General features: G+C 45.7%; 2 protein-coding genes across 2 annotated transcripts in view; one reads left to right on the top strand and one right to left on the bottom strand.

Annotated features, from left to right (window-relative positions):
- The first annotated feature begins 148 nt into the window (after positions 1-148).
- TSR2 (TSR2, ribosome maturation factor) lies at positions 149-4,853 on the top strand. The gene is made up of 5 exons (XM_011383400.2): positions 149-299; positions 461-551; positions 2,774-2,865; positions 3,427-3,597; positions 3,834-4,853. The coding sequence occupies exons 1-5, from the start codon at positions 216-218 to the stop codon at positions 3,966-3,968; spliced, it is 573 nt and encodes a 190-aa protein (XP_011381702.1). The 5' UTR covers positions 149-215; the 3' UTR covers positions 3,969-4,853.
- A 493-nt stretch (positions 4,854-5,346) lies between these two features.
- FGD1 (FYVE, RhoGEF and PH domain containing 1) overlaps positions 5,347-24,909 on the bottom strand; it is a 38,417-nt gene continuing 18,854 nt past the window's right edge. Inside the window, exons 5-18 of the mRNA XM_011383460.2 lie at positions 24,896-24,906; positions 24,062-24,210; positions 22,615-22,771; positions 22,372-22,510; positions 13,326-13,384; positions 13,046-13,192; positions 12,595-12,687; positions 12,347-12,426; positions 8,900-8,930; positions 8,312-8,413; positions 7,820-7,945; positions 7,482-7,643; positions 6,329-6,472; positions 5,347-5,781 (exon numbers count right to left, since the gene is read on the bottom strand). Coding sequence (XP_011381762.1) covers positions 5,476-5,781; positions 6,329-6,472; positions 7,482-7,643; positions 7,820-7,945; positions 8,312-8,413; positions 8,900-8,930; positions 12,347-12,426; positions 12,595-12,687; positions 13,046-13,192; positions 13,326-13,384; positions 22,372-22,510; positions 22,615-22,771; positions 24,062-24,210; positions 24,896-24,906 — 1,706 coding nt within the window. The 3' untranslated portion in view covers positions 5,347-5,475. The remainder of the gene's footprint in view (positions 5,782-6,328; positions 6,473-7,481; positions 7,644-7,819; positions 7,946-8,311; positions 8,414-8,899; positions 8,931-12,346; positions 12,427-12,594; positions 12,688-13,045; positions 13,193-13,325; positions 13,385-22,371; positions 22,511-22,614; positions 22,772-24,061; positions 24,211-24,895; positions 24,907-24,909) is intronic.

Raw genomic sequence — 24,909 nt, 5'->3', positions numbered from 1 at the left:
TCCTCCACTTCTGGCTTCCTTTCATTTAATTATTGTGCGCGAGTAACTGTAGTGCTGTCATCCATTGCTCTAACAGACTTTTCTATTGCTCTAGCCTCGCCGTCAGGTTAGCGGAAAGGGAAATCTGTGTTCTCAGGCTCGGCTTTCGCCTCATTCTGCCTGGGCCCTGCCGCAGAGGGATTGAACCACCTGGGCGTCACGTGGTCTGCGGCCGCATGATGGCGGGCGCTGGGGAAGATTCGCGAGCGCTCTTCCGCGCTGGAGTCCGCGCGGCGCTAGAGGCTTGGCCGGCCTTGCAGGTTAGTGGGTCCGAGGCCGGGATTAAGCTTAGGGCTTGGGGCAGAATAGGAGTTGGTTGGGCGAGGCCTTGAGGCTCCACTGGGCGGTGTAAGCGGCGAATCCCACGCCACCCCAGGACGGCTCCCGGGCTGACGTGGTCGGATTGGGCCTGTGTTCACAGATCGCTGTGGAGAATGGCTTCGGGGGCGTGCACAGCCAGGAGAAGGCCGAGTGGCTGGGGGGTGCAGTGGAGGAGTATTTCTTCCGCAATGGTGAGTGAATGTGAGGGCCTGTGACCGGTGTGTTGGGAGGGTGGAGGCGGGGAGGAGGAGGAGGCGGCCGGTGGTGGGGAGACCGCACTTCCTCTTGCGCAGTTGTCAAGTTGGTGTGAGGGCGAGTTGGAGTGAATACAGGCTTTGGAGTCTTAGGGGCTGTGTCATTGACTCATGGTATCACTCTGGACAAATCATTTTACCTCCCTGACACTCAATCTTAATTCCTTAAAAATAGATATAAAAGTATCCACCTCAGCGCTGTCCAATAGAAATATGCGAGTCACATCGTGTAATTTAAAATTTTTCAGCAGCCGCTTTCGTGAAAAGAAGCAGATGAAATTGTTATTCAACTCAATATATCCAAAATATTTCAGCTTATAATCAGTATAAAACATTAATGAGATATTTTACATCCTTTTTTAGCATTACGTTTTCAAAATCTAGTGGGCGTTTTACAGTTTTAGCACAACTCGTTTTGGCCTAGCTACATTTTAAGAGCTCAGTAAGCACATTTGGCTATTTGAACAGCAAAGATCTATCCATTTGATGTGTCTTGAGGGTCATATAAGAAAAAGGGGCCCTGCAGAGGCATCTTGCATAGTATGATTTTTACAAAATTCTTCACTTAGTTTTTTAGTCTTGGAGATGACATTAGGCAGAGATCTCTCAGTGAAGTTCACAATCTAATAAGGGATCCAGATAAGTAAGTAGGTATTTACACAGGGCGATAGATGCTCTAATAAAGAGCTCAAGGTGTTTGAGTAACATGAGACTGGGGAGGAGGCTTCTTTTGAAGATTGTTAGGGGAGTTTGTGATTGGGCTGAGTTTTAAGGGATGAGGAGTTAACTAGGTGGGGGAGGCAGGGAGAGCAACTCAAATTCTGTGGTATGAGATTATGTGTTATATTTGGAAAGTAGTAGGGTGCTCAGTAAGCGCTTGTGAGCGTGCACACACTTGTGAGTGTGTGGAAGGGAAGAGTGATAGAGTATGGGGTTTGGGGATGCTTCTGGAGAAGGGTAAGATGTGGAAGGCCTTATGTGCCTTTTATATTGTCTTTTAGGCCAGCTTTTGCCAGAATGCATGCTATGGAAGACTAGTTCTGTTAGGTGTTCAGTGAAGAAACTTCTCCAGTCAAATTATGTAAGAAAAGCATTTTTCTTCAGCTCTTACTTAAGAGTCATAATGATCATTAACATAGTAAAGACTTGGATCAGGATAAGAACCACTAAAAAGAAGCCTGTTTATCTTTGTTTCCCATTAGCTTTATATGGAGAGATTTCCTTTAAAACCAAGCAGGACAGTTATTTCCCAAAATTGGAATACGAAGCACTGCAGTAAGTGAGAAAAATTAATGGGCAGTTTCTAAGGTGAGTAACAGGATGGAATTTGCTGGCTAGAAGGTTCAGAAAGTAATCAACATGGAGCATGGACTGGAGAGGGAAAGACTAAGGCTGTTTCTGTCTAGAAAATGATGAGGCCTGAACTAGGGCAGTGGTAATAGTCATGGAAAAGGAGGAGTCAATTAGGGCCTTGGAGATTATTTGGCTGTAGAGGGGGAAGGAAAAGGAGGCAGGATTCTGGTGTGGGTCTGCCATGCGGAATAGGTGCCTTTCATGGAACAGTAACCGTGGAGATGAGAAGTAGGTTTGGAAGGTAAGGTGATGAGTCTGGCTTTGGATATGGAGAGTCTGAGGTACCTGTGAAACAGGTAGAACATTGTCTGTGTTGGAGACATATTTAAGGGATATTAAGTTAGAATGGTAGGGAAAGCCAAGGGGGTGAATGAACTCTACCAAAAGGAAGATAGAACAAGGAGCTTTGTGAAAGACTTTGAGTAATTCTCTAATTAAAGAAAAAGAGCATGAGCTCATAAGGTAACTGAAGCCCAGAGAGGAGGGTTTAGCCAGTCACAATCTGTTGATGTCAAGGCTATGATGATTTCATCATTGCAAATACTTATATCCATTTCTTCTTATCTCGTTGGTCTGTGCCCGCCTATATCAGTGGAGACAAAGTTGTGAAGGGTCTCTCAATTAAAAAAAAAAAAGTGATGTTAAAACTTGGAATGTGGAACAGTTTAGCAAATAAAAGGCTCACTGTTTGGACCCTTTACCCACCAACCAAATGTGGACCCAGCAGGTAGGTATTGAAGAGTAGCAGGCAGAAGTGATGAAGTTGGCTGATCATTGACCAGAGGGCCCTATCCTTTTCTACTCAGCTGACTTGGAGCTAAATGAGGTGGAAGACTTCCTTGGAGAGCTCATGACAAATGAATTTGACACGGTTGTAGAGGATGGGAGTCTGCCCCAGGTGAGCATGTCGTGGACACAACTGCCATCTCCCTGCCTGCAGTCTTTCTTCCAAAGTATCTATTTTAGGCCAAGATTCTTGATTCCAACCATTCCTAAGTCTTGCACAAGAATTCTTTATGACTACCTATTGCCCAGTGGAAAAAGTCTAATCGTCCTAGGCCTTTCCAAACCCTGTCTCTACTCTTTTATTTCACTCCATATATCATTCTTAGTCAGGTCTGTTCTTCACCCCCATCCCAAGGGCAGGTCAGGCCAGGTACATTTCCACCCCTGCTCTGGTCACTATCACTCCCCTTGCTGGGATTTCTTTCCCTTTTACATCTTACATCTTTCAAAACCAGTTCCAGTGCCTTCCCTGCTAGGAGGCCCTCCTTCAAAGCTCCAGGCCCTTACCTGAGCCCTTCATATGTGGATTTTTCATTAGTGAACTCTTTGGGGGAGAAAAGAGCCCCATTTTCTTCTGGAAAATTCCAAACCCCGCCCCACTTTTGCTGCAAATACGGGCTGGTTGTATTGTAGGTTCTCTAGAAAAATCCAAGCTGGTTGAATGTTTTGATAGGTGAGTCAACAGCTGCAGACCCTGTTCCACCACTTCCAGAGGGGTGATGGCACTGCTCTGAAGGAGATGGCCTCCCACATCACTCAAAAAAAGTGCGAGGTTAGAGCCACTGCACTTACAACAGCTAGAGAGACGGATAAGGATGATGCAGACAATGTGGAGGAGATGGAGGTAAAGGGGTGCCCCTTGTGTGGGGGAGATGCAGATATTTTCACTTTTCTGGGAGATCAACTAGCTTCACAGGGAAGTGATGGGGGTGGGGTGGTGGTGGTTGCATTATCTAGAGAGGGCAGGGAACTTACCTAAGGTCACACAGCCAATCCTTGCAAAGCTGGGAGGAGAGCCTGGGTCTCCAGTGGCCACATCTGGGAGGTGTTGCTTTTAGCTCTTTTGCATTTCTCTTCCAGGTCACAGCTGTGAATGATGGGGCAGCTACAGATGGAGTCAGCCCCCAGCCTGAACCCTCTGGTCCAGACTCCCAGACTATTAAGGAAGAGGATATAGTGGAGGATGGCTGGACCATCGTCCGGAGAAAGAAATGAGTGGGGCCGCAAATGGTTTGGGCCCTTGTTTGCTAGTTGTTTTGAGATTTTTTTTGGAGGGTTGTGGACCTCTGGACTGGTTATCTCATCTCCACCTTCTCCCTATTTCCCTGTCCAGCTCCCTCCAGGGGAAGAAGAGCCCTAGGGTCCTTTGTCTTTGGTTGATGGAACCTGGTTCACTGTATCCCCTTGGGCCTTAAGTTACTACCTGAATGATAAGGCCTGGTTTTCCAGCACAGTGCCTCTTGGGTGCATTATGAAGAAGGAAGGATGAATGGGTATGGGTGTGGCTGGAGGAGAAGCTAAATACTTGTTGACAGTAGGCAGGTAGACTTGTGAAGAGAGAGGACCAACAGAACCAATACTCAGCATAAGGGAACCAATACTTTTGCTGGGTCAGGAATGGTGACATGAACACGCAACTGAAAGATTAGTTGATATAAGTGAAAGCTGTAGTACCTCTCCCACTCTTCACCCGTGTATACACACACACAGCAGCTCTGTACCCCTGCCCAGAAATTGGAGCCTTCCGGGAACACTCCCTACACCCCAGCCTCCAGCCCTGAGTTCCTTCAGGAAGTCTTAAGACCTTGGCAAGGTGGTGAGCTTGGGGGACCTGGGCTTTATTTTCTGTCTCTTCCAACCTTTTAACAAACTCTTATTTCCATCCCATCCAAGTCTAGGGATGAGGCTTAAGACCTCAATAAATAATACCTTATTGTTTACTCTGTAAGTAGCGTTGGCATCAGCCTTCTGGTAGCTGAGCTTCAGAACTCAGCAAGGGAACAGTTTCTGGGCCCACGCTTGCAGCCTGGTACTTTGGACAAATAAACAGATGGACAAATGGAGCACAGCAGTGCTCTAAAAGTTTCTGTAAGCCTGAAATAAACTGTATTTTCTTTAAAAAAAAAAAAACAAAAAAACAAAAAAAAAAAACCCAAAGAGTATCCATTGTTCTCTCCCCTGTTCCCTTGTCCTGCCCGGTGGCCCTGCCATGGGTCTGGACAATAAAATACTGGGTAGTCTTGGGGCTGGGTAGAAGCTGTAAGTTGTGGAGGCAAGAGGGGTCTGGTCACCACCCCACATAGCATCGTACATGTGAAGACACTGGTTGAGGGGGCAGGGGTGAACCAGAGCCATGGGGTCAGTGGCACTTGAATCCAGGTCTCTTGCCTGTGGTGCTTTGTGGGGAATTGGGTGGAGGCAGGATCTATGGGGGTACTGAGGGGATCAGGGAAAATTGGCCTAATTGAGGCAGGTCTAGCAACAGCTCCCACCCTCCCTGGGGACAGGGATTTAAAAAAATTCACTGTAGGAATATTTCTTTTAAAAGCCCACATTTTGTGAAAAGATGAATTAAAAAACCCAAGACCCAGCATTCTGGATTGAAAGTGCCCATGATGGGAATTCAAGTATTGACTGAGCTGGAAGGAAGGGGGCTGGGGCCCCCAACTGGACATGGGCAGCTAGGGTGTGGGACAGGGAGCCCCAGTTCCCCCCAAACTCTCTAGGTCTTGTCTCGGGTCTGGGGAACTTCAGAGGGTTCAGCAGTGGCTCCCAAAACTGCCACCGGTGCCTCTTCCATCTCCCTGTCCTCAGACAGTGTGGGCCCTGGGCAGAACGTGTCCCCACGGCCTGCCCGGCCAAGCACAGCCATCCAGCGCTGCTGTAGCTCCTCTGTCTCAGGGCTGAAGTACCAGCTCAGGTGGCTCTGGGTGATCTTGAAGACATGCCTTCTGTCAGGCCGCTCCCCCGCCTCAGGAGGCCCCACCTCAAAACCAATGAGGGGCAGGCTACGCTGGGCTTTCACATCCTAGAGAAAGGGACAGAGCTCGAGTCATTTTGGGGTTGGGCTTCTCACTGGTTTTGCACCTGCTAAACCCCTCTTCCCCTGCTCGAGAACCTTCCATGGCTCCACTGAGAGCAACAGGAAAAAATCTGAACTGGGGCTAGGACACAGGCTGGGTTCAAATGCCTTTTTCCTCATACCCAAAAACAGCTGGGCTAGTCTCTTTAGCATATATATACATCAAATAACATTTTCAGGTCTTTGTCTAGGTTGTTGGCCCATCTGCATGTCCTCCCCTCCCTCAAATTGGACCTAGCAGTGCCCCATTCTCCACTCTGGCTTCTTTCAGGAAGCCAGCTTCCTCTCCCAACTCACCCCATTTCCCCCTACATATGTTGGCCCACAATCAGTCTTTGCCTCAAGCTAGATTGTCTCACAATAGTGGGGGTTCTGACTTCCACTGAGGCTTACCCTATCCCCCAAGGACAAGGAGAGGACAAGGACAGAAGTGGAAGGGGGAAGCCAGGTTTTGCCAGGTGGCTGAAGAGACCCAAAGGAGCAGGATACACACCTGAGGGGCTCCATAGATGTACAGCACCAAGGGTTCATTCTCAGGGACCACAAACCATGCCTTGTGCCAGCCTTTCCCACCCTTCTCCATGTAGTGTAGGAAGCTGCAGATCACGCTGTTCTCCGCAGCCACTGAGGCCTGTTTCTGTGGCCAGAGATATGGGGAGCATCAATATTGATCGAAGGCCTAGCCTGGCTCCTCTGGGCTTCAATACCCCCACAATGTAGGGATTGCTATGCCCATACTGCAGATGAGGACACTGAAGCTCAGATGCCAGGAGTGATTTGCCCAATGTCCTCAGGTGAGTCAGTCAGGCCATGGTTTCCACCTTTAAGAGTTGGTGGGAAGGATATACAGCTCTCAGCAGGGGCACCTAAATGCCAGGCATTCTTCTATCAGTCCATTTATTCCTCAAGCCATTTATGCATTTATACCTCAACTTTTTTTTCCCCATCTTTATTCACCTTTCACATATCCATTCCCTGCACTCGGTGAGAAGCAACCTAGCATTGTGGTTAAGGGGATGGGTGGGGGTAAGGCAGCCTGGCTCAGAATCCTAGCTCTAAATGAAAATGTGTTCACTTGGAAGGAGAGCCTATAGAGCTGTTGTAAGAGTTAAATGAATAGAGGCAGAGTGCTTAAAACAGTGTGCCTGGCACAGAGTAAGCATTCTTTAAGTGTTAAGTAAAATAACTCAATTTATTTAAACACAAAATGTGCACGTGCTTAGAAAGAAACAAAAGCATTAATGGTAATCTAGTGGGTAGTATAGGGTGTTTTTATTATTTTTGTTTAATATTGTCTAATTTTCTTCAGTGCACATATCCTGCTTTGTAATAAGAAACAAATTTGTTTAAAAAAATACATCCAAGGTTTGCCACTCAATGGCTGTCTGATTTGGGCAAACAACCTCCTTGGGCCTCAGTTTCCTCATTTGTAAAATAGGGATAGTAATAGCATGGATAGATAGTTACTGTTAGGATTAAATGTCTAAAGCACTTAAATAAAAATTACTGGCTTTCATTCACTCTTGCATTCATTGTATTCACTCCAAGCCTGGATCACTTGTTCAATGGATGCACATGCCACCCTATGGTTTCAGATGCCCAGGCTTCAGTGTGGGACGGTTAGTGGTTGTGGGTCTGGCTCTTACCTCCAGGATGGACCTCCGGCGCTGGGGTGTATGCTGGCTGCAGGCTGGGCTGCTCCCAGGTACCCCATGCAAGGCCACGTAGCAGTCAGTACACACGCGGTTGGAGCGGTTGTTATCATAGATGAGGCGGGCCCGGAACTCGGAGCACTTCCCACAAACCACCTGGAGTGGCAGGTGGGCAAGAGAAGCTTGATTCCAGCAGGCCTTCCCCTTCAGTGTACTAACTCCCACAGCAGACTCACAGCCTCTCCCCGCTTGGTGGGAGCCCTCTCAGAAGTGAGCCTTCAGGCTGCCAGCCTGTCCCCTCCCTAGCTCTGCCCCTGCCACCCAACACTCACATGCCCGCAGGCCTTGCAGTGGTGCCTGCGCTTGGTGATGGAATTGAAGGGCTCCTGGCAGCGCATGCACATGGTGACTTCCTTTTCTCGGATGGGTGTAGGTGCCCGCTTCCCAAGATCCACGTTCTGGAGAGAGGGCCAGGTCCCAGGTCAGAGACAGCTACTCCCTAGCCCAGTCCAGCCAGCCCTTGCCCCTGCTCCAAGGCTTGGATCATCACTGGGAGGCAGCAGACATGTTCAGAAGACCTGCCTTTGATTCCTGGCTCTGTCCCTACCTCACTGTGCTACTGAAGGTAAATCACTTCTACTTTCTGGGCCTCCATTTCCCTAGTGATTCCTCTGAGGCCCTACCAACAGAAGACTGCTTCTGAAGTCATGCACTGCCTCTCTGGTCTTTATTCTCTGGGAAGAGAAGAACATCCCAAGGTAAAGGTGGGGACTTGGAGGCCTGGAAGGGGTCCCAGTGCAGAGGGAGGGGGTGTAGACTCTTACTGGAGAGTTAGGGGGTGTGTCTTCATCTTCCCTGTTTGCTGAGTTCAACAGTTTGAAGGTCTCCAGCGTTTGTTCATGCTTCAGGAGGGTGGAGTTGATGGCCTGGGGAGGCGGTGTTAAGAAATGAGAGGTCAGATCGCTTCACAACCCACCCATTTCCACTCTCACCCCAACATTCCCGTGACCTAGCTTGGAGTCAGAAAAGTGAGTCCTAGGCACTGCTCTGCCCCTTGAGCAAGTCCCTTTCCAAATTCAGGTTTCAGTTCTTGTATTTGTGGAAAGAGGGAGGGGAGATCAGTGGCTACAAAACCTCGGAAGGCCTTCCTAGCCACTGTCTGGGCTTAAGGTTTAACAGGGCTTAACTCACTGGGGTTACACTCTCAGAGGAGCCAGCTCTCTAAAGGAAGAATTTGTTAGTTTCTGCTTAACCTCTGGACCTCAGTTGGCTTATCTGTAAAATGGGGATGGTAAAGTTTGTTGTCCAGGACCATTCTGGTCAGATGTGAGTTTTAGGGGAGAGTCCACCAACCCCTAGGAGACCTGTTAATACTCCTCCAGCCCCCTACCACAAAGCTTCTTGGATGTTACCTGGACCCAGTCTTTCTTCTCCTCCTCAGTCCTTGGGGGCAAAAAAGAAAGATGTTGGGTTAGGCAGGCCAACCAAAAGCAATTGGAATGGTAAAGAGCAGGTGTTTTGGAATCAAGACAGACCTGGGATTTGACCCTCTGCTCCTTCAATTATTACCTTTCTGTGTTTATTCATAGTTACTAATACCTTCCAGATCCTGTGCTAGGAACTTGAGCCTGAGAGAGGACCCTACCCTCAAGGAGCACATGGTCTAGAGAGGAGAGATAGGGACAATATAGGGGATTAGTGCTGTGACAGAGTGAAAATAGGGCTGAAGAGCCCAGAAGAGGAAACCTGCCCCAGCCTGGAGTTTTGGTGGGGGCTGCTAAAGAAGGATTATGTGGAAGAGTATGGAACATACAAGAAACCACAAATAGTTCCCTGTTGCTGGAATGTCAAGTTTGATAAAGGAGGGCAGTTTATTTTTCTTCACTTGTAAAATGGAGATGATAAGTATCAGTCTGGGTTGTTCCGAGCAGTAACCGAGGTGACGTGTAAAATGCTCGGCACAATCCCTGGTACACTAGATCCTCAATTAATGTGAATTTCCCCTTCCCTTTCCATTCTGTCCCCAACTCTACTGTCTGCCTTGCAGTTTCCAAGGCTTCTGCCCAGTTGCAGTCCTATCAAGTGCTAACTAGGGATAGAACCCAGCCTTTTGGCTGATTGCCTCCTGACCTCTCTCTTCTAATCCCCTTCCACATCCACACTCCAGACATCAAAAGTGTTTTCCTAGGATGAAAGTCTGACTGTATCCTTAGAACTACTTTATGAAAAATTAAGGATGTGAGTCAATATGTAGCTACAAGAATGTCCATTTGCAATGCTATTTATTATAGTGAAAAATTGGAAGAAGCCTAAGTGTCCAACAATGGGGAATCAGGTACAAAAAAAAAAAGACAACTTGAATGAGCTACAAAGCTGTTTATAATATGTTAAGTGAAACAACATATATAAAATACACATATAGCATTTCATTTTTGTTTAAAAATATACGTGACACGAGTGTTTACATTTGTCAAAACTCATCCATGGTATATTTAAGACCTGTGCTTTTCACTGTCTGAAAATTTTGCCTCAAGAAAAGGTGGGGGGGGGTAGAGGGGAGGGACCTTAAACAAACATTGAACTTTAGTTAATGATATACATGCCAAACTCTTTAAGGATAAGGTATAGCAATGTCTATAACTAACTTTGAAATGCAGTAAAAAAAAAATCAGATGGATTGGTGGATGGATGAAAGGATAGATTTGTGATAAAATAAATATAGCACAATGTTAACATTTGTAGAATCTATATGATAGGTTTATGGGTATTCACTGTACAATTCTTTAAACTCTTCTGTATTTTGAAATTTTTCATAATAAAATACAGAAAGAAAACATTGTGTGTTATGTGTACACACACACAGGTGGATAGAGGAAAGCCCTTAAAGGGGATCTGCCAACACATTAGCACTGGCTCTCTCTCTAGGTGGTACAGTTCTAGTGAATTTTACTTTATTCTGATTGCATTCTTTTTTTAAAAAAAATCTTTTTAATTTATATCTTCTAATTTTTTTGCAGTAAAAATATTGCTTTTGATTTTTAAGAGCCACAATAGTGTTTTTGGCAATGCATGATAAAGTATATAGGGGTAAAGAGTCATGTCTATAATTTACTTTAAAATGATTCAGCAAAAGATATACATGGCAAAATGTCAATAGCCATTTTTCTAAGGCAGTGGTTCTAAACCCTGTTACACACATTAAATTCACCTGGGGAGCTTTTAAAACTCCCCATGTTCAAACTACACCCCACACAAATTAAATCAGAGCCTCTGGGGGTGGGTCCCAGACATCAGTTTTTTTTGAAAGTTCCCCAGCTGATTCCTACATGTCATCAAGGTTGAGAACCAGTTATCTAAGTGGTGGGCATATGGGTGGTGGTTGTATTTCTACAAAAAAAAAAATTGAAATTTTTCATTAAAATAACTTTTTAAAGGACAGTAAAAGCAATTGCAAAGCAAACCCTCCATGCCTTCCTTCTGCCACTAGGAGGAAACCCTACACTGCTAAGCGCACCCTTCTGGGCCCAGCATCCCTCTGCAGCCCCCTCCCTCCATCCTCCTAGCATACCAGGTGTCCCAGTATTGAAGCTTGTCACTCAGGCTCTTCTGAGGCACGACTGGGTCCCACACCTCTCCCGCCACCTTCCTGATATGCCTGTCAGCTTTGTTCTCACTTTCCTGGCTGCAGATCTCCAGGATGCTCTGTTTTCTGGAACTTCCAACACCCCCAGCCCACATCCACCTCTCCAGCCTCCACGCAGTCTCAACAATGAGAGTTCTGACTCTCGTTTCTCATTTCCTTGTAGCCTGTCAGAAGCAGATCATCTAGCCATGTGCATCCATTCTCTAGTCCTGACCGTGACCTTGATACCCTATCACCTGGGCCCTCAGAAGGCAGTGAGCGCCAATTCCAGCTTTGTTCCTTTCTAGCTGCGGGCTCTTGGGCAAGGTACACAACTCTTCTGTGCCTCAGTTTCCTCAACTGTAAAATGGGGCTGATGCTAACAGTAGATACTTCAAGGGTGGTTTTAAGGATTGAACTCATCAATTTACACTTAAATTGTTTAAGTTAAACTTAAATCAATGCCTAGCATTAAGAGCAAGTCTTCGTTAAACGTGAGCTATTGTTATAATCATCCAGTAGAAGATGGATATGAAAGAAGCCCCTTTGTTAAATGACTGGGTATTATTTTTAAATTTGTTATTTAAAATTTTTTATGAAAAATCTCAAGCATACAGAAAAGTAGACAGTGTAACACATGGGCATTAAATATATACCCTCTATATAGATACAAAATTTTAAAATATTTTACCATATTTACTTCATACATGTATATATTATTAATATGTATTTTATATGTATGTATATGTGTATGCATATATGTATACATATATGTATTTTTGGTTGATAAACCACTTAAAAATAAATTATGAATATCATGATACTAAATCTTATGCATGCATCAGAAAACAGCGTCATTCTCTTATATAACCTCTATACCATGATCATAGCTGAAGAAGTTAGCAGTAATTCCCCATTATGTAATGCTCAGTTCACATTTAGATTTTCCCAGTTGTCTTGCAAATATCTTTTAAGGCTTTTTTTCTCAAATCAGCCTGTCATCAAGGACCAAGCACTGCATTTGGTATTTCTCTTAAATCTCTGAATCTATAATAAACTATTTGTGTTGTTGTTATTCATCTCATTCTTCCCTCTCCTCTAACAAAACCCACCAAAAGAGCAAGACTGCATCTTTCTCTGGAACAATCTCTCCCCTAGGGAGGTAGCCTGTCTGCCTGGTGTTAGGCCTAGAATGCCTCAGCATATTTGAAGGGAAGGTATAGGGAAGGGCAAGTACCTGGCCTGAAGCTCCAGGGAGCGCTGCTTTCCTGACACCAGGAAGGTCCGAGGCAGATTGAGGTTGGAACTTTCCTTTAGCTGAATGGAGGGAGAAAGAGCTTTGTGAGGCCTATTGAGCTCCCCAGGGCCTTCATCCTCTGCACAGATGCATGCATAGACTTGGGTTCAAAATCAGAACGTCTTTGTTACAATCTCCTAGCACCAAGGCCCCACTCCAGGTCCCATTTCCCACCTCCTTGTGCTTACCTCCATGCCATCTACATCGATGCGTGCCCGCACGCTAAACTTCTGACCAAGGAGCCGCAGCCTGGGCACGCAGTAAAGAAGGCGGTCATTGAACTAGGAAGGAAAAGGTTTGGGATGTATGTGTGGAGGACCCAGGAGGGGTGTGGTCCAGCTCCCTTATAGTACTCCTCAAGCTTTATTACTGGGGACTCGAAACAATAGATGGAGAAAACAGCCCAGATTGGGCACAAAAGTTGCAAGGAAAGAGCCTAGGCATGGGAGTTACTTCCTAGTTGGGTGACCTTGGGCAAGTTGCTTCTCTCTGTCTTAGTTACATCATCTAGTATAGGTAGTAAAAGTACAATGAGTTAATGGAGGAAAGAATGGCTAGCGGGAGTTACAGTCTTGAGTGATTACCAAGTCAACATGTATGGGGGCATGGCCCACCCACAACCCCACACCTGGCACTTACTAATATGAGGTAACGGTCTTGAGTGGTCCCATTCTTTGCTGACAGCTTAAGGATGTGGCCTTCTTTTATGAGCTCTTTGGTGGGGCTGACAATGTCTTCCTCACCCCCTAACAGCTCATAGACTTTCAGCAGCTTATGCATTCGCTCCTGGCAAGAGACAGTGAGCAAAAGGCAGGGTTGGAGCGCCAGCCTCCCCTCAGATATCCACAAGTCACAAGCCCAGGACAGAGACACCATGGGTGGGTGGCCAAGGAAGGGCAGGGATAGAAGGGCCACTCACCATTTTGCGGATGGCAGCATTAGAGTGCTCTGCTGCTGTGGCTATCAGCTCCAGAGACTCTGCAGGCAGAGTGGGATGTCAGATGGGGGACTAGCAGAGAAGAAGCTCTTCAGGGCTGCTTTGCTCCTCGAATACCTCCTCCTGGCCTGACCATACCCTCCCCATCCCAGAAAGCACCAGCCTCAAAGATGTCGATAGCAACATCACTTTAAAAATCAGAAACTGTCTCAATGCCACAATCGTAATACATGGAATAGCTGGCAGCCACTAAAACAAAATTAAAAAATTATTATTACCATTAAAAATATCGATAATAATTACATATGTAACTAGAAGGAAACATACCCATGTTTAACAAGTTGTCTCTGGATGGTGGAACTACGGGTGGTTTTTATTATCTTCTTTAGATTTTTCTGTATTTTTCATGTTTTTGACAAAGAACATGTATTACTTTTATAATCAGAAAAAAAAGTCATATAAAGAAACAAAGAGATGATCCTATTCTTTGTCTCAATAATTCTGATTATAGGAACTAAGAAAATACATGTTCTATATACAAATACACTTTGATTGCAATGGTATTTAAAACAGTGTCAAACTGGAAACAAAAATGTCCAACCGTAGAGGTTCAGTTAAATAAATTAATGTGCATTCATATAATGGTCTACTAAACAACCTTTACAAATGATACGTATGTAGGGTTTTTCATAATCTTGGAAATGCTCAGGACATTTTAAGAAAAGGATACAAACTTGTATATACTGAAAGATCTTGATTTCACAAATATATGTGAATAAAAAAACACCAGGAAGAATACATGTCAAAATGTTTCTCTTGCTTATACTCTGGGGGCTTGTATCACAGGTGATTTTTCCTCTCTCCCTTTTTTATCTTTCCCACAATGTCCATATTTCCTATAGTGGCCAGGTATCATCAGGAAAAAAAAATTGAAATAAGTCCCTATACATCTCTATACACCAACAAATCCTGCTGATGCACTCCACTTTTGTCTATTATACAGTGCTGGATTTTCCCACTCAGAAAATATGCCTGTAATGGAAGGAGCACATGTGCTTCTGGAGAAAGTGCATATGGTTGGCAAGCTAAGTCTTGTTTTCCTAGGAGGCCCTATTCTCCATAACCAAGTCTTGGTGCTCAAGATCTGTGGCCCCTGTCCCAGCTCAGGCCTTTCAGGTGTCAGTCTTCAATCTCCAACTCTTCTTCTGTCCTAGCTGTCAGAGGGAGCTCTCTCACACATGGCTGGCTATCATTCCTCTGCTCAAATCTGTCAATGGCTCCTCTATGCCTGCAGGGTAAAGACTCAGCCCTTTACCCTGGCATTCAAAGCCCTTAGTGATCTGGCTTCTGCTGACTTCTCCAGCTTTCTTCATTTGCACCTCTCTCAACATGTCCTGTCTTGCTTCACCTGGCCAACTGCCACTTAATCTTCTAGATTCAGCTCATCTCCTCCAGAAAGCCTGCCCTGAGTTCCCAGGCTGGGTTTCACATTCCTCTTAGCTCCCCTGTGTCCCACTGTTCACACTGTGTGTTCATTGTATGTTTATATATCCACATCTGTATCCTGCAGTAGACTAGGAGCTCCCTAGGATGGGGCCAAGGTCCCACCACTATCTCCAGGGCTCCCCAACAGATGCTTTGAATAAATTAACTCCTTCAATCTTCATAACAACCCTGTAAGATAGGTGTGATTGTGCCATTTGACCTATGGGAAAACTGAGACTCAGAGAAGAGGTGGCACCCCCATGTTGGGTGGCAGAGGCAGAAGGTGCCCAGGGAAGGGGACAGGAAGAAGACTCTGGCAAGTTGTGGGCCTATAAGTCAGGCTTGTGTAGGCTGCTGGACTCAGACTAGAGGCTTTGCTATCAGGCACTCCGTCTGGAGATGTCTTATGTGGGGAATGGACTGGCATTTCCAGGAGTTCAGTGTGTCCAAGCTGTCTGGGGATTCAGTGTGGGGATGCCAGTCTAGGAATTCATTTGGAGTTCAGGCTAGGGAGTGCAGTTTGGAGAGCCTGGTGTAGGAGCTTGGTATGGAGGCTTTGGTGGGGTCTGGTCTGAGTTTGGCAGTCTGGAATGTTGGTTCAGAGTTCAGTCTTGGGCTCAGGGTAGGCAGCTCAGGTCAGGAGTTCCAGCTGACTTGGTTTGGGAAGCCCAGTATGGGGTCCGGGCTCTAGAATTTAGACTGGGAAGTAGAAAGTAGGAGAGTCAAGTCTGGGGAACCAGAGGTATGATTCAGTGGAGTTCAGAGCTGGAGGCACTTTCTCATGCTCTGCCTGGGGATTTTAGTCTGAGGGAAAAAATAGGGAGGTCAGCTTAAGATCTTGGGCTGGGGGACTTAGTGAGCATCTCTCGGGCTGGTTTTCATTCAGAGTCTCATTCTGAGCAGCTCAAAAAACCAGACTGGGAAGTTTTTTTTGGGGGGGGGGCCAGGAGGGGTTCATCTTTAGGCTCAGTGTGGGAAGTTCAGACAGCCAAGCTCAAGTTCTGAGGTTCTTTCCAGGGACACATACAGATAGGGCTGAGATTGGTACAAAACAGGAAACTAAATTTGGTGAACTTAATCTGGGGGCTGATTTTTAGAGGCACTAAGTATGGAAGGCATCAGCCAGGGTATTCAGTAATAGAAACAACTAACATTTATTGAGCCTGTAGCATGTGCTAGGTACTGTGCTAAACGCTTTACCTTCATTATCTCCTTTATCCTCCAGATAACTATGAGGTAGGTATTATCATCCCTGTTCTACACACCAGAAAACTAAGACTGAGAGACTGAGTAGTTTGCCCAGGGACACACAGATAGTAAAATGACTCAATCTGAGTTCCAGTCAAGATGGCGGAGTAGGTAAATGCGGTACTTGCCTCCTCCCACAACCACATCAAAATTACAACTATACTACAAAACAACCATTATTGAGAGTCATCTGAAGTCTAGCTGAACAGAAGTTCTACAAGTAGGAACACATAGAAGAGGCTACCTCAAGACTGATCGGAGGGATGGAGACACGAAACAAGCTGGTCCCAGAGGGCATCGTTCCTTTGTTGAGCCCTGCCCTGCCTGGCTCGCAGACCCAGAAGGCCACAATATCTGAGACTCCATCAATGTAATTAACACTGGTTGCCTCACCCTGGTGATTCCCTGACACCCCACCCCTCCCAACATGCGGGCCCACCCAAGCCATTTCCAATGGATTTTCCATACAAAATGCCTGTCTTGGGTCATAGTGTGGACTTTCCTAAAATCTCTCAAAGGTTCACAAAACCTAAACAAGCATCATCTGGCCTCAGCATGCCCCATACTTCGTGCTGAGCAGCCTCAAGCCTGTTGCTAGCAGCAGCCGGCCTTGGTTTGTGGCTTGGCCTCTCGAGGTACTTCCGAGCCCAGTGTGGGTGGTGGCATCTGTGGATTGCTTGGTGGCTCATGCCAGGTGGCCCTAGGCAGGGCACAGGCTGCAGCTGAACTTGGCCTGCAGCAGGATCCCTCCCAGGAAGCCCCTGCCTGCACTTCACATACAGTGGGGGGCTTCAGTCTAAGCTGGAGCACCATCTGGGGTTATATCTGAGGCTTATATCTTCAGTCTACGCTGGAGCACCACCTGGGGTTATATCTGGGGTTATATCTGCTCTACCCAAAGAGCAGATAGGGCAGGCACTAGAGCCCTGCTAAAGTAATACTTGCTCTGTAGGGTCAGCCCCTGCACAACAGCTCCTCCACTGATCATGCCCAGCCCTCACAACCAATCAGCTCAAGGGTCAATCCCTTCCACTGAGAAGCAAATAGCAACCAAGGCTCAACTACAACAGGAGGGCACACATAACCTATACAAGGGACATACCTGGAGCACCCAGCTCAGATGACCAGGGAAGACTGTGCCACTGGGCCCACTTACGTAGCATACCTACTACATACTTCTACTAAGACCAGGAGACATGTTCTACCTAATACATAGAAATAAACACAAGTAGGCAGCCAAAATGGGAAGACAAAGAAACATGTTCCAAATGAAAGTACAAAACAAAGCTCCAGAAAAAGAACTAAACAAAATGGAGACAAGGAATCTACCAGATGCAGAGGTCAAAAACTTGTGATAAGGATGCTCAATGAATTTATAGGAAGAGTAGAGGAACTCAGAACTTTAACAAAGAGATAGAAAACATAAAAAGAACCAGTCAGAAATGAAGACTACAATAACATTAATGAAGAATACCTTAGAAATTAACAGTAAATTAGATGAAGTGGAGGATCAAATCAGCGATTCAGAAGATAAAGTATCAGAAAACACCCAATCAGAATAGCAAAAAGAAAAAGAAATCCAAAAAAAGGAACCTCTGGGACAGCATCAAGCATAGCAATATTCGCATCATAAGGATACCAGAAGGAGAAAAGAGAACAAGGAATTGAAAACCTATTTCAATAAATAATGACTGAAAACTTCCTTAACCTGGCAAAGGAAATAGACATACAAGCCCAGGAAGCACAGAGAGTCCTGAATAAGATGAACCCAAACAGGCCCACACTAAGACACTTCATAATTAAAATGGCAAAAGTTAAAGACAACGAGAGCATCTTAAAAGCAGCAAGATAAAAGCAGTTCGTTACCTACAAGGGAGCTCCCATAAGACTATCAGCTGATTTCTCAACAGAAACTTTGTAGGCCAGAAGGGATTGGCACAATATATCCAAAGTAATGAAAAGAAAGGACCTACACAACCAAGGTTACTCTACTCAGCAAAGCTATCATTTAGAATTGAATTGAAGGACAGATAAAGAGCTTCTTAGGAAAAAAAAAAAAAGCTAGAGGTCATCACTACGAAGCCAGTATTACAGGAAACATTGGAGGGACTTCTTTAAGAAGGAAAAAGAACAAAAAGATAAAAAATGAATAATAAAATGGCAGTAACTACATATCTAGCAACAGTTACTTTAAATGTAAATGCATTAAATGCTCCAGTTAAAAGAAAATGTGGCTGAATGGATAAGAAAACAAGACCCTTACACATGCTGCCTGCAAGAGACTAACTTCAGATTGAAAGACACACACAGACTGAAAGTAAAGGGATGAAAAAAGATGTTTCATGAAAAGGGAAACAAAAGCTGGGGTAGCAATACTTATACCAGACATAATAGACTTTAAAACAAAGGCTATAATAAGAGACAAAGAAGGACCCTATAATCCCACTTCTGGGTATTTATTTGAAGAAACGCAAAACACTACTTTGAAGGGACATGTGAATCTATATGTTCATTGCGGCAGTATTTACTATAGCCAAGATATGGAGACCGCCTGGATGTCCATCAGTAGATAAATGGATAAAGGAGAAGTGGTATGTATATACAATGGAATATTACTCAGCCATAGAAAGAATGAAATCTTGCCATCTGCAACAACATGGATGAATCTAGAAGGTATTGTGCTGAGTGGAGTAAGTCAGACAGAGAAAGACAAATGTTATATGTGGAATCTAGAGAACAGGATAAACAAACAAACAACAGAAACAAGTTCATAGACACAGAAAGCATTTTGATGGTTGTCAGATTGGGGAGTGGGGGGATGGGTGAAGGGGGAGAGGATTAAGAGGTACAAATTGGTAGTTACAAAATAGTCATGGGGATATAGAGTATAGCATGGGGAATATAGTCAGTAGTATTGTAATAACTATGTATGGTGTCAGATGGGTACTGATTTATTGGGGCGATCACTTCATAAGTTATATAAATGTTGAATCACTGCTGTACACCTAAAATTAATATGTCAACTATAATTGAAAAATATAAAAATTTAAAAAACTCAATCTGAGGCCTAGTCTAGAAAGCTTATACTGGCAGCTTACTTTGGGGGTCCAGTCCAGGGAACTCATTTGGAGATTTTCAGTTTGAGAATATCATGCTAGGGGTCCACTTTGGAGATAAAGTTGCAGAATTCAGTCCTGGAAGCTCAATATGGACATGTGATTCTGTAGAACTCATGGGCTCTAAGTAGAAAAATGAGATGGGAAGCTTCTTCTGGGGACCCCAGTGACAGTGAGGTATCTTTCTTGAGTCTCAGTATGGGGCCCAGTCAGGATACCTCAATCTGTTGGACTCATCCTGGGAATCTCAATCCATAAATCTAAGTCTGGGAGGTAAAAAATGGAGAGCACAGTCTGAGGGAAGTCAGTCTGGTAGTTGAGACTGGGAAGATCAGACTCAGAGCTTGGTGTGGGTTGCCTAATTAGTGGGACTTGGACTAGGGAGAATGCAGTCTGTAATCTCTGTTTGAAGCTCAGTCTGGGCAGCTCAATCTCAGGGTTCTTTCTGGGGTTTACCCTGGGGAACTCTGGGAATCCAGTCTGAGGGCTCAGTGTTCTCAGTCTGTGGGATGGATCTGGAGTGTCAGTCTTTTGGGCTCAGGCTAGAAGTCTCAGTCTGAAGAACAATAAGTAGAGAGATTAATCTAGGGTGCTCAGTTTGGCAATACCTGTCTATAGAATTGTGGCCAAGGAGATCAGACTGCATGGCTTTTTTGGTGAAATCTCACTCTGGGACCTCAGGCTGAAAGCTCTGACTGCAAACCCATGTTCATAGTTCAGGGTGGGGAGACCATTCTGGAGGCCCAGTCTGGGGGTCTTAGTTTGGGGAAACCAGTGTAGTAGATCTATAACTGGGACCTTGGACTGGGTTCAGCCTGAGGGCTCAGGTTAGAGATGTCAGTCCATGGGAATCAGTGTGGAAGGCTTTTTCTAGATCCTTAGGTTATGTAGCTCATTCTGCCACCTTGTGGGGGCTTCATTTAAGGAGAATATGGTACTTAGTTTGCAAATGTCTGTCTGTAGAGCTCAACTATCAAACTTTCTAAGGTTCTAGCTCTTTCTAGAGGTCTAGCCTTGGTAGCAAAGTATCCCATCTAGTAGGGAAAGCGGGACTCAGTTTGGGAAGTATACACAGCTGTTTGTCCCTGACTCTTGTGGCTTCTAGGACACCAGTTTCCTGATTTTCCTCTTACCTTTGGGACTACTCCTTCTAAGTCTTCTTTGCTGATTCCACCTCCCTCACCTTTGTCCTTGACCTCCTTTTCTTCTCTATTTACACTTACTCCCTTGGTGATCATGTCCAGCCTCATGGCTTTGTATACTGTCTACGTGCCAGTGACATCTAGATCTCTCCCTAGGATTCTAGACTCATCTAACTGCCTCACTGGCAGTCACTTAGAACAAGTCCAAAATTAAACTTCTAAGGTCATCTCAGAAACAATCACCACCAGCCAAAAATCTGCAAGTCATTCTTGAATGTTTCTATCAACAGTAGGCTATTAGTAGTTAAGTTTTGAGGAAGTGAAGTTGTAAACAGACTTTCATTTGGGGGCAGGGGGCGCCTCTAACCCCTGCATTGTTCAAGGATCAATTGTATAATACATCCTGAATCCAGCCATTTCTCACTACTTTCACTACTATCATCCTCATCTAAACCAACTTTTCTCACTTAATTTATTACAAAAGTCTTTTCTAACTGGTATCTCTCTTGCTCCCCAAGTAATCCCAATCAAAACTTTCCCGTGGCTACCCACTATATTCAGAATAAAATCCATCCACTTATCTCGGCCTTCAAAGTCTTATTCCTTTCTCCAACACTACTTCTACTATTCTGCCCTCACTTGTCATGCTCAGGTCACAATGGCCCTCTTGTGGGTCCAGAGATAAGCAAGCTGCCACCCCCTACCCTAACCTCCCGCTTAGGAACTCTGCACTTGCTGTTGCCTCTGCCTGGAATGTACACCTCTCCTATCAGTACTCTTCCCTAACCTGAATGTGGCTCCCTTCTTTTCGTTATTCAGGTTATATTCAAATGTCTTCTCAAGAGGCCACCCAATTACCCTCTTGTTCTCTGAATTACATGTAGCACCTATCCAATATTCTCCTGTGTATTTATTACAGTAAGTCCTCACTTAACATCATCGATTGGTTCTTGGAACTGCAGAGAAATAATATATAATGAAACCAGTTTAATCATAACGCTAATTGATATGAGTTAAGTTCCTACAGCACTTCATCAATGTTCTAATGAAACTATGTTGAAGGAAATGGTGTTATTTAAGGACTTGCTATATGTTTGTTTTTTGTCTGTCTCCCTGACTAAAATATACACTCCCTGAGATCAAGGACCTTGTCTGTCTTGTTCACCTCCATATCTCTTGTGCCTAGGACAATGCAAAGAACACCGAGCTGCTTAGTAAATATTACATTAATCAAGAAATGAATGAAAATGACAGCCTGGGGGAAAGTGGAAGAAACTCTGGGAAGTACTTTTTGGGGTGTGTCCCTGGGGGGTTGGGTCTCATACTTGAGAAATCAGAATTAAACACTTTTCTAGTGATTCAATGTGTGAGAACTCAGTCTGGAGAGATGGTATCTCAGCCTAGAGATCTTAATCTGGGAGGCGGAAAATATGGGGTTCATTCTGGGAAGTTCAGTTCTGGAGAAGTGATTCTATGGAGCTCTGATCAGACCTGGAGGTTCTTTTGAGAGGTTCATTCTAGGTAGTGGCTGGCAGACACAGAGTGGGCTCTAAGTGTGGAGGATGGAAATCGGGGGCTTGATGAGACAAATCTCTTTCTGGGGAGTTCAGCTGTGTAATTCAGTAAAGAGGGATCGGCTCAGTCTGGGCTCTCAGTCTGGTGGCTCAGTCCCTGGGGGTTCAGGCTCAGTATCACTTCAGACTTGGGACAATTTCATTTACAGACAAGTCTAGGGATTAGCGTGGGGTCTTGGCCTAGGAAACAAGTAGCTCCCTTTAGGGGATAATTCTGGGCATGCCCCTCAAAAATCTGGCATCCCAGTTGGGAACTTCAGACTGGGGGACTCCTGAATGTTCTGTCTGGGTCCTCAGGCAGAGACCTCAATCTGGAGGTTCATCCTGGGGTTTCACTCCAGAACCTCAATGTTGGCCTTTCAGTTTGGAGATCCTATTCTGTGATCTCAATTATGCGGCAGTGGAAGGCTGACCCTGTTAGTTAAGTCTTGGTACAGGGCAGGGCCTGGGTATGTGCACTCACTTTGGGCATCCTTGCTGTCCGGGGAGCCATGGGGCAGCTTTAACAGATAGTCCTTGAGAAGTAGCTCATAGCGGGGGATGCGCTGCACGGGCTCCAACATGTGGTGTTGCAATGTCAGGTTCCCACAAGCTTCCTCCTTCTGTGATAGGCAGAAGCAGAGAGCTTAGGTCTGGCCACAGACCCCCTACCACGTCCCCACAGACCTCTCCTCCCCAGTCTGCCCCATCCAGCTTTGCCACTTACCTGCACCTCATGGATGATCACTTTAAACTGGGTGGAGCGCTCTGTCCAGGTGTTGACCAGCTCCACTGCCCGGTCAAAGTTCTTCACGTACTCGCCGTACATCTTAAGAAAGGGTGCCAGCTTCTGTAGGATGTCTCCAATGCGTGGGTAGCGGTCCCTGAGGTAGAAGCAAGGGCTGACATGGTCCTGTTGATCCCTGTCCCCCAATGCCCCCACCCTATAGGTCTGCAGCCCTAGACAGGCCACTTTCACTTCAGACCTGGAAATCTACTTCTCAGCCAGTCTGCTCCTTTGGAAATTCTTCTTATATTATAGGCCCATTAAGTCAAGAGGCTCAGCTTGACCTGAGACCACAGCCTGGGCTGTCATCTACCCCAACTCTGCCCTGCTTGAGCACCAGGAATGACAAATCATGGAATACCTGCCCTGACCTCACTTCACATGCTGATTATTGATTCTGTGCCCAGTCTTATGTTGGGTGATTCTGGGGACACAAATAAGCCACACTTCAGTGAGCTCTGATAGGGTCACTGGTAGGGGAGGCTAACTGACCAGGCGGTTGCACTCCTCAGGAGTCTCAATTGGCTGGGGGACACACAGGACCAGGCCTGATCCAGCCCTCAGGGGTCACAGTCAATTGGGGAGGTGTAGGAAGTGGCTTCATGCCAGCCCTATGCGGTCTCAGTCTGGTGAGGGCGACACATACTTTATCCTGTGGGTGTGAGGAATGTGGAGATGTTTTAAGCAGGAAATGACATGGTCTGATTGTTGTTCAGAAAGACCATTTTGGCAGGTAGTGTAGACTCTAAAGGACGGATTGGAAGAGAAGAGCCTCTAGGCCAGGAGATTGCCTATCAACCCTGCCCTTCTACCTCAGGCCTCAGCTCAAGCATTACCTCCTCCCTTGAATCCTTCTCTAACCCCCAGGCTAGCTTTGGTCTATTTGGATTCCCACAACCTCCCATTCACAGCTGTCATAGCACTGATAAAAAAGAACAACAGCTCACATTCATTGAGCACTTACATACTGGTTACTGTTCTAAGCCCTCTACATGTATTGACTCATTTAATCCTTAAAACAACCCTACAGAGCAGTATATAATTATTACCCTCATTTCATAGAGAGGAAACTGAAGCACAGTAATTTATGAAATTTATTTAACGTCACAAAGCTACAAGTGGCAGAGCTGGAATTTGAACCCAGCCAATTTGGCTCTTAACCTCATACTCTTAAGAGCTTTGCTATTCTGACGGAATTTTCTGAGTCCTGGTCTATGGTTCATATTAGACTGGAAGGGCCTAGAAGGCAGAGCTTGGGCCTGATTCTTTTTGTGACAGGTGGTAAGAGGAGAGAGCAGGCAGGAATGAAATCTCATGCACCCATGTGGCCTGGGCTCAGCAGGCAAGTGCACAGGAGGGTGGGCAGCCTAGTTCTGGGGCCCCTCACCATTCCTCCATGCGCTTCTCTAGCTCAGGCAGCAGGAACTGCTGGTGGAAGCAGTAGATGGAACAGATGTTAGAGAAGATGCCATGGACAACATCAGCCGGGAAGGAACTGCGGTTCCGAGCTTCTTCCAGCAGCCGCGCACAGAATACCTGTGGGGCAGGGCAGGAGTGCTTAGCTCAGCTCAGCCTGGGACTTGGCTGGGGAAGGGGCAGCTTGCAGGTAAGGGCAGTGTTTGTGGGCAGCTCTGTGGACATTTAGGATCAGCATGGTCTTGAGATTGAGGAGAGAGGGAATGGGGTTAGGCTTATATCCGGTTTTGGATTTCAGGTTGTCAAAGTTAGGATCTGAAGGTAGGCACTGGAACAATGAGAAATCAGGATCAAGGTCAAGGTCGGAATTAGATTCAGGGTCAGAGAGAAGGTTGGAATTAGATCCATCCATTTAGCAAATTTTTTGAGTGCCACTGTGTGCCAGGCAGTGAACAAAACAGAAAAAAATCCTCATCCTTAGGGATTCTAGTGGATTTGAGGTCAGGGTTAGAATGAGGTTCAAGGTCTGCTTTATAGCCAGGGGTAAATTCAGGATCTGGGTTGGAGTTGCAGTCAGGGCTTGTGTACCCACCCAGGGTTAGCAATGATGATTGGTACAAAGATCAGGCTAAGGGTCATAATCAGAGTTGGCTTCAGGGACATGATGGGAGTTAAGGTCAGAGAGGAGCCTTGCCACTTCTAGGTTCTGGCCCCAATAGTAGGGTTGGGCTCAGGCCCTATCACTTCCTCCTTGGCACCCACCTACCAGGTCCTAGGGTCCCGGGATCCCCGAAGGGCCATTCACCTGATCCAGGAGAT

This window comes from Pteropus vampyrus, unplaced genomic scaffold (genome assembly GCF_000151845.1).
Source record: "Pteropus vampyrus isolate Shadow unplaced genomic scaffold, Pvam_2.0 Scaffold518, whole genome shotgun sequence".
Lineage (NCBI taxonomy): Eukaryota > Metazoa > Chordata > Mammalia > Chiroptera > Pteropodidae > Pteropus > Pteropus vampyrus.
The sequence above is the reverse complement of the archived record's forward strand: the minus strand, read 5'-3'. Positions and strand labels throughout refer to the sequence as shown.

What these genes read in the sequence shown, in the direction of transcription:
- TSR2 (XM_011383400.2), top strand. Translation starts at nt 216, where the DNA reads ATGATGGCGGGCGCTGGGGAAGATTCGCGAGCGCTCTTCCGCGCTGGA. An exon ending in GGAGTATTTCTTCCGCAATG is followed by an intron (nt 552 to 2,773) that starts GTGAGTGAATGT and finishes TTTTCTACTCAG; the next exon opens with CTGACTTGGAGCTAAATGAG. An exon ending in ACAATGTGGAGGAGATGGAG is followed by an intron (nt 3,598 to 3,833) that starts GTAAAGGGGTGC and finishes TTTCTCTTCCAG; the next exon opens with GTCACAGCTGTGAATGATGG.